This window comes from Phacochoerus africanus, chromosome 11 (genome assembly GCF_016906955.1).
Source record: "Phacochoerus africanus isolate WHEZ1 chromosome 11, ROS_Pafr_v1, whole genome shotgun sequence".
NCBI lineage: Eukaryota > Metazoa > Chordata > Mammalia > Artiodactyla > Suidae > Phacochoerus > Phacochoerus africanus.
In genome coordinates, this window is record NC_062554.1 from 105,292,205 (window position 1) to 105,305,933 (window position 13,729).

At 39.6% G+C, this 13,729-nt stretch overlaps 1 protein-coding gene across 1 annotated transcript in view; it reads right to left on the reverse strand.

Annotated features, from left to right (window-relative positions):
• Positions 1-13,729, reverse strand: part of SYPL1 (synaptophysin like 1) — a 32,511-nt gene that overhangs the window by 8,555 nt on the left and 10,227 nt on the right. Inside the window, exons 2-3 of the mRNA XM_047752577.1 lie at positions 3,233-3,357; positions 1,785-1,992 (exon numbers count right to left, since the gene is read on the reverse strand). Of these exons, the coding sequence (XP_047608533.1) occupies positions 1,785-1,992; positions 3,233-3,357 (333 nt within the window). The remainder of the gene's footprint in view (positions 1-1,784; positions 1,993-3,232; positions 3,358-13,729) is intronic.

Here is a 13,729-nt window from a genome sequence, read left to right on the forward strand (position 1 = left end):
CACAGATCAGGAGTCAGCAAACTTTGCGAAAACAGGGCCAGACAGTGATTTTTGTTTGTTTATTTTGGCTGTGCCCAAAGCATGTGGAAGCTCCCAGGCCAGGGATCCAACCAGCATCACAGCAGCAACCAGAGCCACTGTAGTGACAAGCCGGATCCTTAATCTGCTGGGTCACAAGAGAACTCCAATATTTTTTATCTCTGTCAAATTACTTAACTCTGCCACTAGAGCATGAAAGCGTAGACGATATGTAAACAATTGGGTATGGCTCTTTTCCAAAAAAACTTTGTTAAAAAAAAAAAAAAAAAGCAATCAGTCATGAAACTAGAGATTATAATACTAAGTGAGGTAAATCAGAAAGAGAAAGACAAATACCATATGAATCACTTATATGTGGAAGCTAAAATATGGCACAAATGAACCTATCTACAAAACAGAAGCAGACTCACAGACAGAGAACAGATTTGTGGTTGCCAAGGAGGAGAGGGGAGGGACTGGGAGTTCAGGGTAGTAGATGCAAACTGGATAAACAACACGGTCCTACTGTACAGCACAGGAACTACATCCAAACTCCCGGGATAGACCTGATAGAAAATAATTCAAAAAAAGGAGTGTGGAGTTCCCATTGTGGCACAACAGAAATGAAACCTACTAGGAACCATGAGGTTGCAGGTTTGATCTCTGGTCTTGTTCAGCAGGTTAAGGATCCGGCGTTGCCATGAGCTGTGGTGTAGGTTGCAGATGTGGCTCAGATCCTGCATTGCTGTGGCTGTGGCTGTGGCCAGTGCCTACAGCTCCGATTAGACCCCTTGCCTGGCAACCTCCATATGCTGCAGGTGTGGCCCTAAAAAGACCAAAAAAAAAAAAGAGTGTGTGTGTACATGTATATGACTGAGTCCCTTTGCTGTACAGCAAGAATTGGCACAACATTGTAAATTGACTACATTTTTAATTTACAAAAAGAAAAAAAATAACCTTAAAAAATGAAACAAAAAAACCCCAATGAGTCAGATTTGACTTGTGGGCAATAGTTTGCTGATTCCTGATATAGACTATTAAGTTCAATAAACACTGGAGAGGCATAAAGAGGGTCTCTGAGAAAAAAGATAAGAAATAGGAACACAGTTACGAGATTGCTAGCATGGTCAGCAATTCTTCTAATCAAAAGCATTAATTTCTACTTAATTTCTCTGCTACTTGCAACCTAATATGCTCTATCACATATATGACTTCTTTCCAGGTTAAAACAGAGTTAGAAACAAACATATAAACCTCTGTACTCTTGGGATTACAGAGAAGTGCTGTAAACAGGCTAAAAGAATTGGGCTAAACATGACAAGGAGAGGAGTTTCCTTCGTGGCTCAGGGGTTAACGAACTTGACTAGGATCCATGAGGATGTGGGTTCAATCCCTGGCCTGGCTCAGTGGGTGAAGGATCTGGTGTTGCCATGAGCTGTGGTGTATGTTGCAGACACGGCTCAGATCCCAAGTTGCTGTGGCTGTGGCTGTGGCTGTGGCGTAGGCCGGCAGCTGTAGCTCCATTTCGACCCCTAGCCTGGGAACCTCCATATGCCGTGGGTGCGACCCTAAAATGACAAAACAAAACAAAACATGACAAGGAGAGCAAGCTCAACCTCATGGCAAACACAGGTCAAAATATGTTGAATGCCGAGAATTTTTTATGCCAAGAATTTTTTTCCATTGTAAGAAAATCCATATTTAAATTCAAATATAATATATACTTATACAAATTATTTTTGTATAAAAAGAAAGTGATTACTTACAGCCATGGGAAGTTTTCGACTATCACGATACAGGTTCGTGTAACCAACATAGAGCAGAAGAGCAGCAATGCAGTATAGGAAGACAAAGACTGCAAAAGTAACATAGAATTGCGCAGAAGAAGAGTAATCTCCAATAAGGACATAACTTTTCCAATCTACTTCACACACATTACCACCTGGAGGTGCCTGAAATGATGCTTCATTCAACCTATTAAAAAAAGGCTCAAATAAATTTATGAATTACTTGGACTCTCCCAAGAGACAGAAATACAGAGGCAAAATATTGAAAAGACATTTCAAAAAAAAAAAATACTCCCCAAGTATATTAAAAACATATTGCTTTTTTGTAAAAAGGGAAAAATTCAAATAATTAAAATTTTCATAAGAAATGTGAATAAATTACAACTGGTAATTGGTATATGATAGATTAAACATAGACTAAATTAAACATTTTCACACCTAGATACTGTCTTCCTGTAATAAAAATTTAGCAGATTAAGAACGCTAATCTGGTTTACAATTCAAGACATGATATTCCATTCTTAGAGGCAGAGTCTGTGTAACTAGCACCATTATAACAATTCACATCTTAACCCGCATTAATTGGCTAACTCCACGATGTCTTTAATTTTCCCTATGCATAAATCAAAGAACACATCACTGAAGATGTTTTAACAGTTCCTTGTATAGGAACTTTATACGAAAAGGATTAAGACCAAGAGGCAATGATTGATTACCAAGTACTTGCTATCTGACATATCTTTAATGTAAGATATTGCTTAATAATCAGAATGACCTTAAAAGATTTAAACTTATTGCAAAGAAAAATTGAGTCCTAGAGAGCTCAAGAAAGTAGTTAGTAAGTGGCAAAAGATTCACACCCTGGCTTAAACAGGGCACATTCAATAAACTTTTCAATGCGTACTGAGGTCAAATGGAAGAACTCAGAAACAAAATATTCATTTTAATGAGAGTAAGAAAATAATGTTTTATGCTAAAGAAACATAGGAACTCTTCGTTTTATATAAATACATGTCTTAAAGCTCTATAACACACATTATTATTTAGGAGTTAGAAATACATGAGAAATTTGGATTTCCATTAGTTGTGTTTGCTTTCACAATATGACTTCTCAAATGAAGGTGATAGAGCAGTCTTTTAAAATTTCCAATCCACTATGGGATGACAGAATAAAGTTTCAAGGCAACATCAATCACATAAAAGTTTCTAAATGCTTACTGTCATTTGTGTGTGTGCGTATGTATGCATTTCATTACAGACCAGGAAAATAGTCTGTAGTTACTCGTACCACACGTTTAGTGACAATGATCACTACATACAAATGAGCATGCAATTAAAAAATTTCTGCCCTCTAAGATCAGTCAGTTGTTGGAAATTCAAAAGAGTTAAAAGAGTTGTTAAGCCATAAAAACAAACAAATAACTCACCTGAATGGATAACCAAAAGCAGCTGTAATTGTTTTATTATCAGGAACCTTAGAAGGACAAGACACTTGAAATTCTGTTTTGCCCTTAAAACCTCCACAGGTGGCAAAAGCAAAGATAGAAGCAATCTACACAAAATTAGACCAAAAAAAGAAAAAGAAAGAAACATTATTGTACCCAAACATATGTCATTAAAATCTTAAATACAGTGATTATTAAAAACTGACTAACATTCTTGGGAGAAAATAGTTTCAAATGATGCAACTGACAAGGGCTTAATCTCTAAAATATACAAATAACTTATACAACACAACAGCAAAAAAACTGACAACAGAGTTGAAAAATGGGCAGAAGACCTGAACAGACATTTCTCCAAAGAAGATACACATATGGCCAACAGGAACATGAAAAAATGCTCAACATTACTAATTATCAGAGAAATGCAAATCAAAACTACAGTGAAGTATCATCTCACACCAGTCAGAATGGCCATCATTAACAAGTCAACAAATAACAAAGGCTAGAGAGGGTGTGGAGAAAAGGGAACCCTCCTACACTGTTGGTGGGAATGTAACTTGGTACAACAACTATGGAGTTACCTCAGAAAACTAAATATAGAACTACCATATGATCCAGTAATCCCACTCCTGAGCATATAGCCAGACAAAGCTTTCCTTGAAAAAGACACATGCATCCCTATGTTTATTGCAACACTATTCACAATAGCCAAGATACGAAAACAAGCTAAACGTCCACTGACAGATGAATGGATTAAGACGATGTGGTACATACACACAATGGAATACTAGTCAGCCATAAAGGAGAACAAAATATTGCCATTTGCAGCAACATGGATGGAACTAGATAGAGACTCTCATACTATGTGGAGTAAGCCACAAACAGAAAGAGAAATACTGTGTGATATTACTTATATCTGGAATCTAATATATGGCACAAATGAACCTAACTACAGAAAAGAAACAAACTCATGGACATGGAGAACAGACTTGTGGTTGCCAAGGAGCAGGGAGTGGGATGGACTGGGAGCTTGGGGTTAGTAGATGCAAACTATTGCATCCGGAGTAGAAAGGCAATGAGACCCTGTTGTATAGCACAGAAAACTCTATCTAGCCACTTGTGTTGGAACATGATGGAGAATAATGCGAGAAAAAGAATGTATGTATATACATACGTATGTATGACTGGGTCACTTTGCTGTACAGCAGACATTGACGGAACATTGTAAATTAACTATAATAAAAAATTTTAAGGAATTCCCGTCGTGGCTCAGTGGTTAATGAATCTGACTAGCATCCTTAAGGATGCAGGTTCGATCCCTGGCCTTGCTCAGTGGGTTAAGGATCCAGCATTGCAGCGAGCTGTGGTGCAGGTCGAAGACGTGCCTCAGATCCCATGTTGCTGCGGCTGTGGCGTCGGCTGGTGGCTACAGCTCCGAACTTCCATATGCTGTGGGTGCAGCCCCTAGAAGACAAATAAATAAAAAATAAAAAACTAACATTCTTAGATTTCTTATTTGTCAATTAAGATGGTGAAAAACATTTTCCCCTGAGTATAATACAGAAATTAGTATTAACAGCCCATTTAACAATTCTCTTGCTCATACTACAGTGGCCCTACTATGCATTAGTACGAAATTCAAAGGAAGTCTTATATAGTACCAAAATCAAAAAGGGGGTGAACTGGAGATATTTTATTTAGAACTCAAGGGTTACTGTAAAGCCAAGAAACTCTAAGCAGAGATGTTATTTCATGAGCTTGCAAGGGCTCACTTGTGGTTATTTCCAGGTCTCAAAAAGTAATTGGAAATTTGTTTTCTAGATCATACCCATACTTTAATAAAGTAATGATGTTCTCTCAAATGCTATCCAAACAGTTTAAAAAAAAAAAAAGGGAAAGCATCTTTTTTTTGTCTTTTTTTTTGCTATTTCGTGGGCCGCTCTCGAGGCATATGGAGGTTCCCAGGCTAGGGGTCTAATCAGAGCTGTAGCTGCCAGCCTACGCCAGAGCCACAACAGTGCAGGATCCGAGCCACATCTGCGACCTACACCACAGCTCACGGCAACGCCGGATCATTAACCCACTGAGCAAGGGCAGGGATCGAACCCGCAACCTCATGGTTCCTAGTCGGATTCGTTAACCACTGCGCCACGATGGGAACTCCGGGAAAGCATCTTTATATTGATAGGGAATCAAACTGTAACACATTCACAAAAAGGAACATTATGCAGTCATTAAAATGTTGAAGAATATTTAATGATATTTAAAAAGGTTCATTACATACAAAATTTATTTAAATAATACATTGTGCATGAGTCTATACTTACGCACATACACAGAACAAAAACTAAAAATGCATCAAAATTTTAAGTGGTCACTTCTGAACAGAGACAAATGATAATTCCCTTTTCTATTTGTATCTTCTAAATTTTCTACAAAACAAACAAACAAAAAACAGATACAGCATAGGGACCAAGAGCTCAATCCTTCAGCAAATGCTGATGACTCTATTTATAAAGTACACTTAGAATCTGATCACTTTTTATCACCACCATTGCAACATCCTGATCCAAACCACTATTACTTCTTGCCTAAATTACATGCTAATAGCCTTCTAAAGTGACCCTCTTACTTCTGTCCCTGCCCCTGCTTCAATCTATTGTCAACACATCAGCCAGGGTAATCTTTTAAAAATATAAGTCGGAAAACTACCCTCTGCTCAAAATTCTCCAATGGCTTCTGAGTTCTCTCCAAATAAGATCAATGTTCATATAATGGCCTACACATCCTTTCCTCCCTTGATATATATATATATATATTTTTTTTTTTTGTCTTTTTGCCTTTGCTAGGGCCGCTTCCACGGCATATGGAGGTTCCCAGGCTAGGGGTCGAATCGGAGCCGTAGCCACCGGCCTACGCCAGAGCCACAGCAACGCAGGATCCGAGCCGCATCTGCAACCTTCACCACAGCTCACAGCAATGCCAGGTCCTTAACCCACTGAGCAAGGCCAGGGATCGAACCCGCAACCTCATGGTTCTTAGTCGGATTCGTTAACCACTGCACCACAACAGGAACTCCTCCTCCCTTGATATTTTTGATCTCATGGTGCTACTTGTCCCCTTGCCAAATCTCCTTATACAAATGGTCTCCTTCCTATTCCTTAAAGACATGAGAAAAATTCCTCCTATAGAACCTTTGCATTGACTATTCCTTTTGCCTGGAATACACAGTTAACTTAGTACTTCACAGCTCCCTGTTCCAATGTGACTTTATCATTGAGGTCATGCCTTTCCCTAAACACACTATATTAAATAACAGTGCCCCTCCCACCCTATCTGTTCTCTTTATTTGTACTGCTCTATTTTCCCCCCCATTTTAACTACCTGACAATACTTAATTATTTGTTTGTCCGTTTTTCCCTAGAGTGTAAACTAAAAGAGGGCAGGGGCTTTGTTTTGCTCAAGGTCACATACATCCAGCAAAGGTAAAATTCAAAGCAGATCTGGCATCAAAGACTACACTGTTCAACACTGATATAAGGCATCCCATGGATTAATCCAGGATCTTGAATCAGGCAATAATCAAGATCACAACTATCCATGGAATTTTTTTTTCTATGAAGACGATATATATAAAAGGGAATCTGGTTAGAGAAATGAAGAGTCTGATATAATGTCTGCACGTTTGAAATCTTCAGTTAAGAGTTAAAGAGGTAAGAATAGATACTATCTCAGCATAAATGTGCTTGAATACAGAGAGTTAAAACAGAAGGCCAGGAAGTGAATCTTAAGCATATATCCACATTTAGAATTAGAAAAAAGAAAAGAGGATACACAAATTGAACTAATGGAATACATTAAAGAGGCCAGAAATTAGGAGTTCCCATTGTGGCACAGCAGAAGAGAATTCAACTAGTATCCATGAGGATGTGGGTTCAATTCCTGGCCTCACTCAGTGGGTTAAGGATCTGGCATCACCATGAGCTGTGGTGTAGGTCACAGATGATGCTCGGATCCCGCACTGCTGTGGCTGTGGCTGCGGTGTAGGCTGGCAGCTGTGGCTTGGGTTTGACCTCTAGCCTGGGAACTTCTATATGCTGTGAGTGCAGCCCTAGAAAGCAAAAAAAAAAAAAAAAAAGAGGGGGAGGGGCAGAAACAGACATGGATATAGAGACAAATTATATCTAACAGAGCTGGCATTGCAGGTCACTAAGGAAAGGAGAGTGAATGTTGGTTTTAAAGATAGGTATACAAACTCCTCAATACTTTTCCCCTCAAGAGGTAGAGATTATTTCCCCCCCCCTTATATGTGGACTGGACATAGTGACTTGGTTCTAGCAAACAGAATATGGTAGAAGGAATGGAATGTCCTTTCTGATATTAGGTAAGAAAGAGTCTACAGTTTCTATCTTCATTTCTCACTCTCTTGAATCACCAGCTCTGGAGGAAGACAGCCACCATGTTGAGAGGATACTCAGGGAACTTATAGACTCTGGGGATGAGGAACCACATGAAGGACCTTGAAAGTATATTTGTCTGAAGCTTGCCAACAGTCATGTTCGTGATGTGGCGCAGGGCTTGAGACAACTGAAACTCAAGGCAACAGCTTGAATGAAACCTCACGGGAGATCCTGAGCTAGAATCACTCAGCTAAGCCACTCCCAGATTCCTGAACTACAGAAACTGTGAAATAATAAACTGTCTGTAGTTTAGTGTGATTTGTTATAATGATATACTTAATACAAGAAGGACTGCTCAATAAATGGTCCAGATGGGATAAAGTTTTAAATGTAAATAAAAAATGAGTCTTTAAAAATTTTAAAGACAATATAAAAGAAAACTTGTGATCACAGAGAAGGGAAGAATTTTTTAAGCTTAAAAAGAAAGCTAACCATTGGAGCTCTCGCTGTGGTGCAACTGGATCAGCAGCATCTTGGGAGCTCTGGGACACAGGTTCAATCCCCAGCCCAGCACAGTGGTTTAAGGTTCTGGTGCTGTAGCAGCAGCTTAGGTTGCAACTATGGCTCAGATCTGACCCCTGGCCCAGGAACTCCATATTAGAGGGGCAGCCAAAGAAAAAGTTGTTAACCATAGAGACTGTTAAACTCAACTACAGAAAAGGTGGGGTTTTTTTGTTTTGTTTTGGGTTTTTGTTTTTTTGTTTTTGGGTTTTAGGGCTGAACCTGCAGTATGTGGGAGTTTCCAGGCTAGGGGTCGAATTGGAGTTGTAGTTGCCGGCCTACCACAACAAAGCAACTAGGGATCATAGTTGAGTCTGCAACCTACACCAGAGCTCCCAGCAAATACCGGCTCCTTAACCACTGATCAAGGCCAGGGATCCAAACCACATCCTCAAGGATACTAGTCGGGTTCATAACCCACTGAGCCACAATGGGAACTCCCAAGAAAAAGGTTTTTAAAATCAAGGCAGCTTTTTACAAAATAAGCTAGAAACTAGGAGAAAGTATTTGCAATAATGTCGCAGAAGATTAGTATCTAAGAATCTTGCTCATTCACATTATATGACATCCCCAAGAATATTCAGAGTATCACTATTTATGTTATCAAAATATGAGGAGAGAAGGAAAACAGCAGGAAAGTAGATAAAATACAGTGGTATACAGCACTTAACAGTGGGAAGTTACACAGCAATAAAGATGTACAAATTACAGCTACCTACCTCAACAAGATGAATTGAAACCTAATGCTGAATGGAAAAAAAAAAAAGCTGCTTTAGACTACACTGGGTACACCATTCTTTTAATAGCTGTTACTCAGCTACACCATTTTCGCCACTATCTCTGTTCAGACCCTCACTATTTTCCCCTGGGACTAACACAACAGACTCTTACTTTCACTTCTAAAACTCATTCTCAATACCATTTGTCTTTTACATACTGTGGGTTCTAGAGCTGCAGTGTCCAGTAAGGTGCCAAAAGTCATATTTGGCTACTGAGCACTTTTAAAATGGCTAGTTAGTATAAAATATATAATGGTTTATGAAGATTTAGTATGAAAAAAAAGAATATAAAATAGCTCATCAATTACTGTTTTTTTGTGGGGTTTTTTTTTTTTTTTTTTTGGTCTCTTTCAGGGCCATACCCATGGCATATGGAGGTTTCCAGGCTGGGGGTCTCAGAGCTGTGGACACCAGCCTACGCCACAGCTAAAGCAACTCAGGATCTGAGTCACATGTGCAACCTATACCACAGCTCACGACAACACCCCAACCCACTGAGCGAGGCCAGGGATAGAACCCGAGTCCTCATGGATGCTAGTCAGGTTCGTTAACCACTGAGCCACTACGGGAATTCTTTTTTTTTTTCCCAATTACTGTTTATTGATTACTTGTTGAAAAAACATTTTGGATATCCTGGGTTAAGTAAAATGAATTATTAAAATTCATTTCACCCGTTTCTTTTCAATATTTTTACTGTGGTTAGCAGAACACTTAAAATTTCTGCATGGCCTGCACTGTGCATATAGTTTGTATACTATATAGTTTACAATGTGTTCCCATCAGAGCTGTTTAGAGTGATGTCACATTGATATGAAATAAAAATCTGGTCATGTCACTCTCCTGTTTAACAGGATTTCCCTCTATTGAAAGCTATTGCTTTCAGACCTAAGATAAAGATAAAAAAATTTTTCTTTTTAAGCCCAAGCTTCTTAATTTGGCATAAAATGCAGGGATATAGTAGCTACAATTTTATCTTCCTCGATTTACACACTATATGCCTTTCCGGGTCCCATACAACGTTGTCACAGTGCACTATATACTTACTGCTCCTGAAACACACCATGGATTTATGCCTTGGATATATGGGTTTATTCTGCCAGGATTTTTCCCCCTCCATCCCCACCCCAGTTCTCTAACAAGCTCATCCATTAAGGCCCTGCCCAATTCCCTGTGGTAGAACTATTCTGTCTTCTGAGCTTCATTTTTGGGCTCACTGCTTCTATTACAGGCATTTTTCTTGTGTACCTTGCCTTATTAAAAAAAAAAAAAAAAAAAAAAAAGCAAAAATAATAAAAACTAGTTTCCAGAGTTCCCATTGTGGCTCAGCAGTAATGAACATGACTAGTATCCATGAGGACACGGGTTCAATCCCTGGGTTCACTCAATGGGTTAAGGATCCGGCACTGCTGTGAGCTATGGTGTAGGTTGAAGACGTGGCTTGGATCTGGTGTCACTGTGGCTGTGGTGTAGGCCGGCAGCTACAGCTCCAATTGGACCCCTGGCTTGGGAACTTCCATTTGCCTCGAGTGCAGCACCACCCCCCACCAAAAAACACCTAGTTTTCCAAATTTTTTTTTTTTTTTTTGGTCTTTTCGCCTTTTCTAGTGCTGCTCCCGCAGCATATGGAGGTTCCCAGGCTAGGAGTTGAATCAGAGCTGTAGCCACCAGCCTACGTCAGAGTCACAGCAACTCGGGATCCGAGCCTCGTCTGCAACCTACACACAGCTCACGGCAACGTCGGATCCTTAACCCACTGAGCAAGGCCAGGGATCAAACCCACAACCTCATGGTTCCTAGTCGGAGTCATTAACCACTGAGCCACGACGGGAACACCTAGTTTTCCATTTAATACAAAAATTAGTACATAAACAGCATTCTGTACCACAGCTTACTGCTTTTAAGATTAATGCCTTTACCTCTTCCTTTGCATTTGCTCTTATTCAGGATTTTCAGTGCCTCCCTACCTAGCAGAAGGCCTGACAGATACCAAATGCTCACTAAATGACTGCTTAATTAAAGGGAAAAAATGTCCAATAATCTACAAATAAAACCAATTTTGAGTCTTACGTACCCACATTTTAGGTCTGTCTTTTTGTTATGAGGATAAGTAATGTCATGTTTGCTATCTTAGTCTTTATCTTACAGGAAGAAAGGAATACGGTACACACTTTTTAATAATGAAGTACAAACAATCTGAGGGTAAACTATCCAACCATGTTCCCTCTCCTTATATTCTTCTAATATTCTGATTCATATTACAAGTTATATACTGGCAGCCCATGGGTGAAACCTGGCCTGAAGACGGATTTGTAGTCTTCCAGGTATTCATGAAAAATGTGAATCTGTCGTCAATTTTTTTTTTTTTTTAGGGCCACACGTGCAGCATATGGAAGTTCCCCAGGTTAGGGGTCAAACTGTAGCTGCAGCTGCCAGCCTGCATCACAGCCACAGCAATGCATGATCCAAGCTGCACCTGTGACCTACACCACAGCTCACAACAATGCGGGATCCTTAACCCACTGAGCAAGGCCTGGGATTGAACCTACATTCTCATGTATGGTAGTCAAGATTCGTTTCTGCTGAGCCACGATGGGAACTCCTGTAGTCAATATTTTAATAATGGCAAAATGAACATAAAAAAAAATTTCAGATTTCTTGCTTGTCCTGCATTGGTGTGGGGAAACTAAAGATACTACATCAGACCCATATTCCTGAAAAGTAATAATCACAAAGAATTGTGACAGGTGACATCCAAGTATGTGCTTTGAAGATTACTGTCACTCTCTATTGTTGTAACAACCCTCAGGATGAGTGCTAGTTACCAGTAATCAGTGAACTTATACTATTTTTCTTTTTTCTTCCAAATAGCTTAACTCATTTACTCTATGAGGGGATCCTAGGAGCACTTCAGCTTGTACGCCTACTTTAAAATGAGGTGTATTGCTATGCTGATTTATCGCTCCTTGCCACCTGTGAAATTAATTTTCCCCTCTCTCTGTATCCTATAAAGAATGACTGAAGCTGCTAATATGAAATTCCACCTGTAGAATAACTAGGAAGAACCCAAGAATAAGATGATGGCGAGCTTCTGATCAGGTCAAAAAGGCTCCGTATTTATTATGACAAGTTCCACTTACCTCTCTGCCCACTGGGCCCATACTAGAGACACAAAAGATCCCTCACTAATTTAGAGATCTGTTAACTCTGGGGTTGATATCACAGCCTGGTTCTCTAGATTACTACTCTCTAAAATAGATGAGAGTGTTCAACTAATTGGTGTACAAGAAGGAAATATGGGAGTTCCCGTCGTGGTGCAGTGGTTAACGAATCTGACTAGGAACCATGAGGTCGCGGGTTCGGTCCCTGCCCTTGCTCAGTGGGTTGACGATCCGGCGTTGCCGTGAGCTGTGGTGTAGGTTGCAGACGCGGCTTGGATCCCACGTTGCTGTGGCTCTGGCGTAGGCCGGTGGCTACAGCTCCGATTCAACCCCTAGCCTGCGAACCTCCATATGCCGCGGGAGCGGCCCAAGAAATAGCAACAACAACAACAACAAAAAAAAGACAAAAGACAAAAAAAAGGAAGGAAATATGTCTATTGATACCTACTTTTAGACTTAAGGAACTAAAGCTTTATTCAAATTAACAGACTGCTGAAACCCATGCTGGACCTGTATGTCACAGTCAGATGGCAGTATAGTGTGCTGGGTATCCTAAAAGGTAAGGGAATCCCATACATGGAAGGACAGACAGGGAAACCTTCACCTATATCTTCCACTTTTAGAGTTCAGGCATTACAACGTCAGTGTGCCTAGCTATGTAAGTTTATGGAATAAATTATCTAGTTTTAATCAACTAAACTTCACAAAATGGACTGGTGGCTTAAAACTGTCTTCAGAGAGGAGTTCTCGTCGTGGCACAGCGCAAACATATCCGACTAGGAACCATGAGGTTGCAGTTTCAATCCCTGGCCTGGCTCAGTTAGGGATCCGGCGGTGCTGTGAGCTGTGGTGTAGGTCACTGACACAGCTTGGATTTGGCGTGACTGTGGCTGTGGCAAAGGCCACCAACCGTAGCTCCAATTAGACCTCTAGCCTAGGAACCTCCATATGCCATGGGCGCAGCCCTCTAAAAAAAAAAAAAAAAAGTCTTCAGAGAAACTACTGAGTGATGACACAAAAACTCATATCCTTTATTAATAAAAAAATAACAAAAAATATATATGTTGAAAACATCTTTATGTCACATTTATTCTTAAACAACTGTTAAAGTGAGTTGCTAAGAAACTCCAAGGTGTTAAGAAATCTCCAAGGAACCTAAATACACTTATTTTAAAATCATTTCAGACTGTTCTATTATTATTATGTCTTTTGAGGACAAATCAATATCCTAATTTATGATCTGATGGCTGTCTTGAAGTAAGTTTGTCACATCACAGAAAACTGATAGTATTTGTTTCCACTAACATATTTGAATTTTAGGCAAAAATTAGTTTTCCTTATGTGTTTTAGGATATTTCATATAGGCTCAACTTGAGAGTATGTTTTTTCCCCTTTTCTCTCTTGGTTTTAGTAGTTTTATAAATCATCTTTTTATAAGTTTTATGTCATTTCTACCAGGCCTTCTTAATCCTACTCCTACTCTTGGTCCTATTCTACTTACGACAGGACTCCCAAACTACAAGCAAGGAGAATGTTCAAGATACCACAAACCCAGACCTAAAGTAGGCAGACTGGTTGATTCAG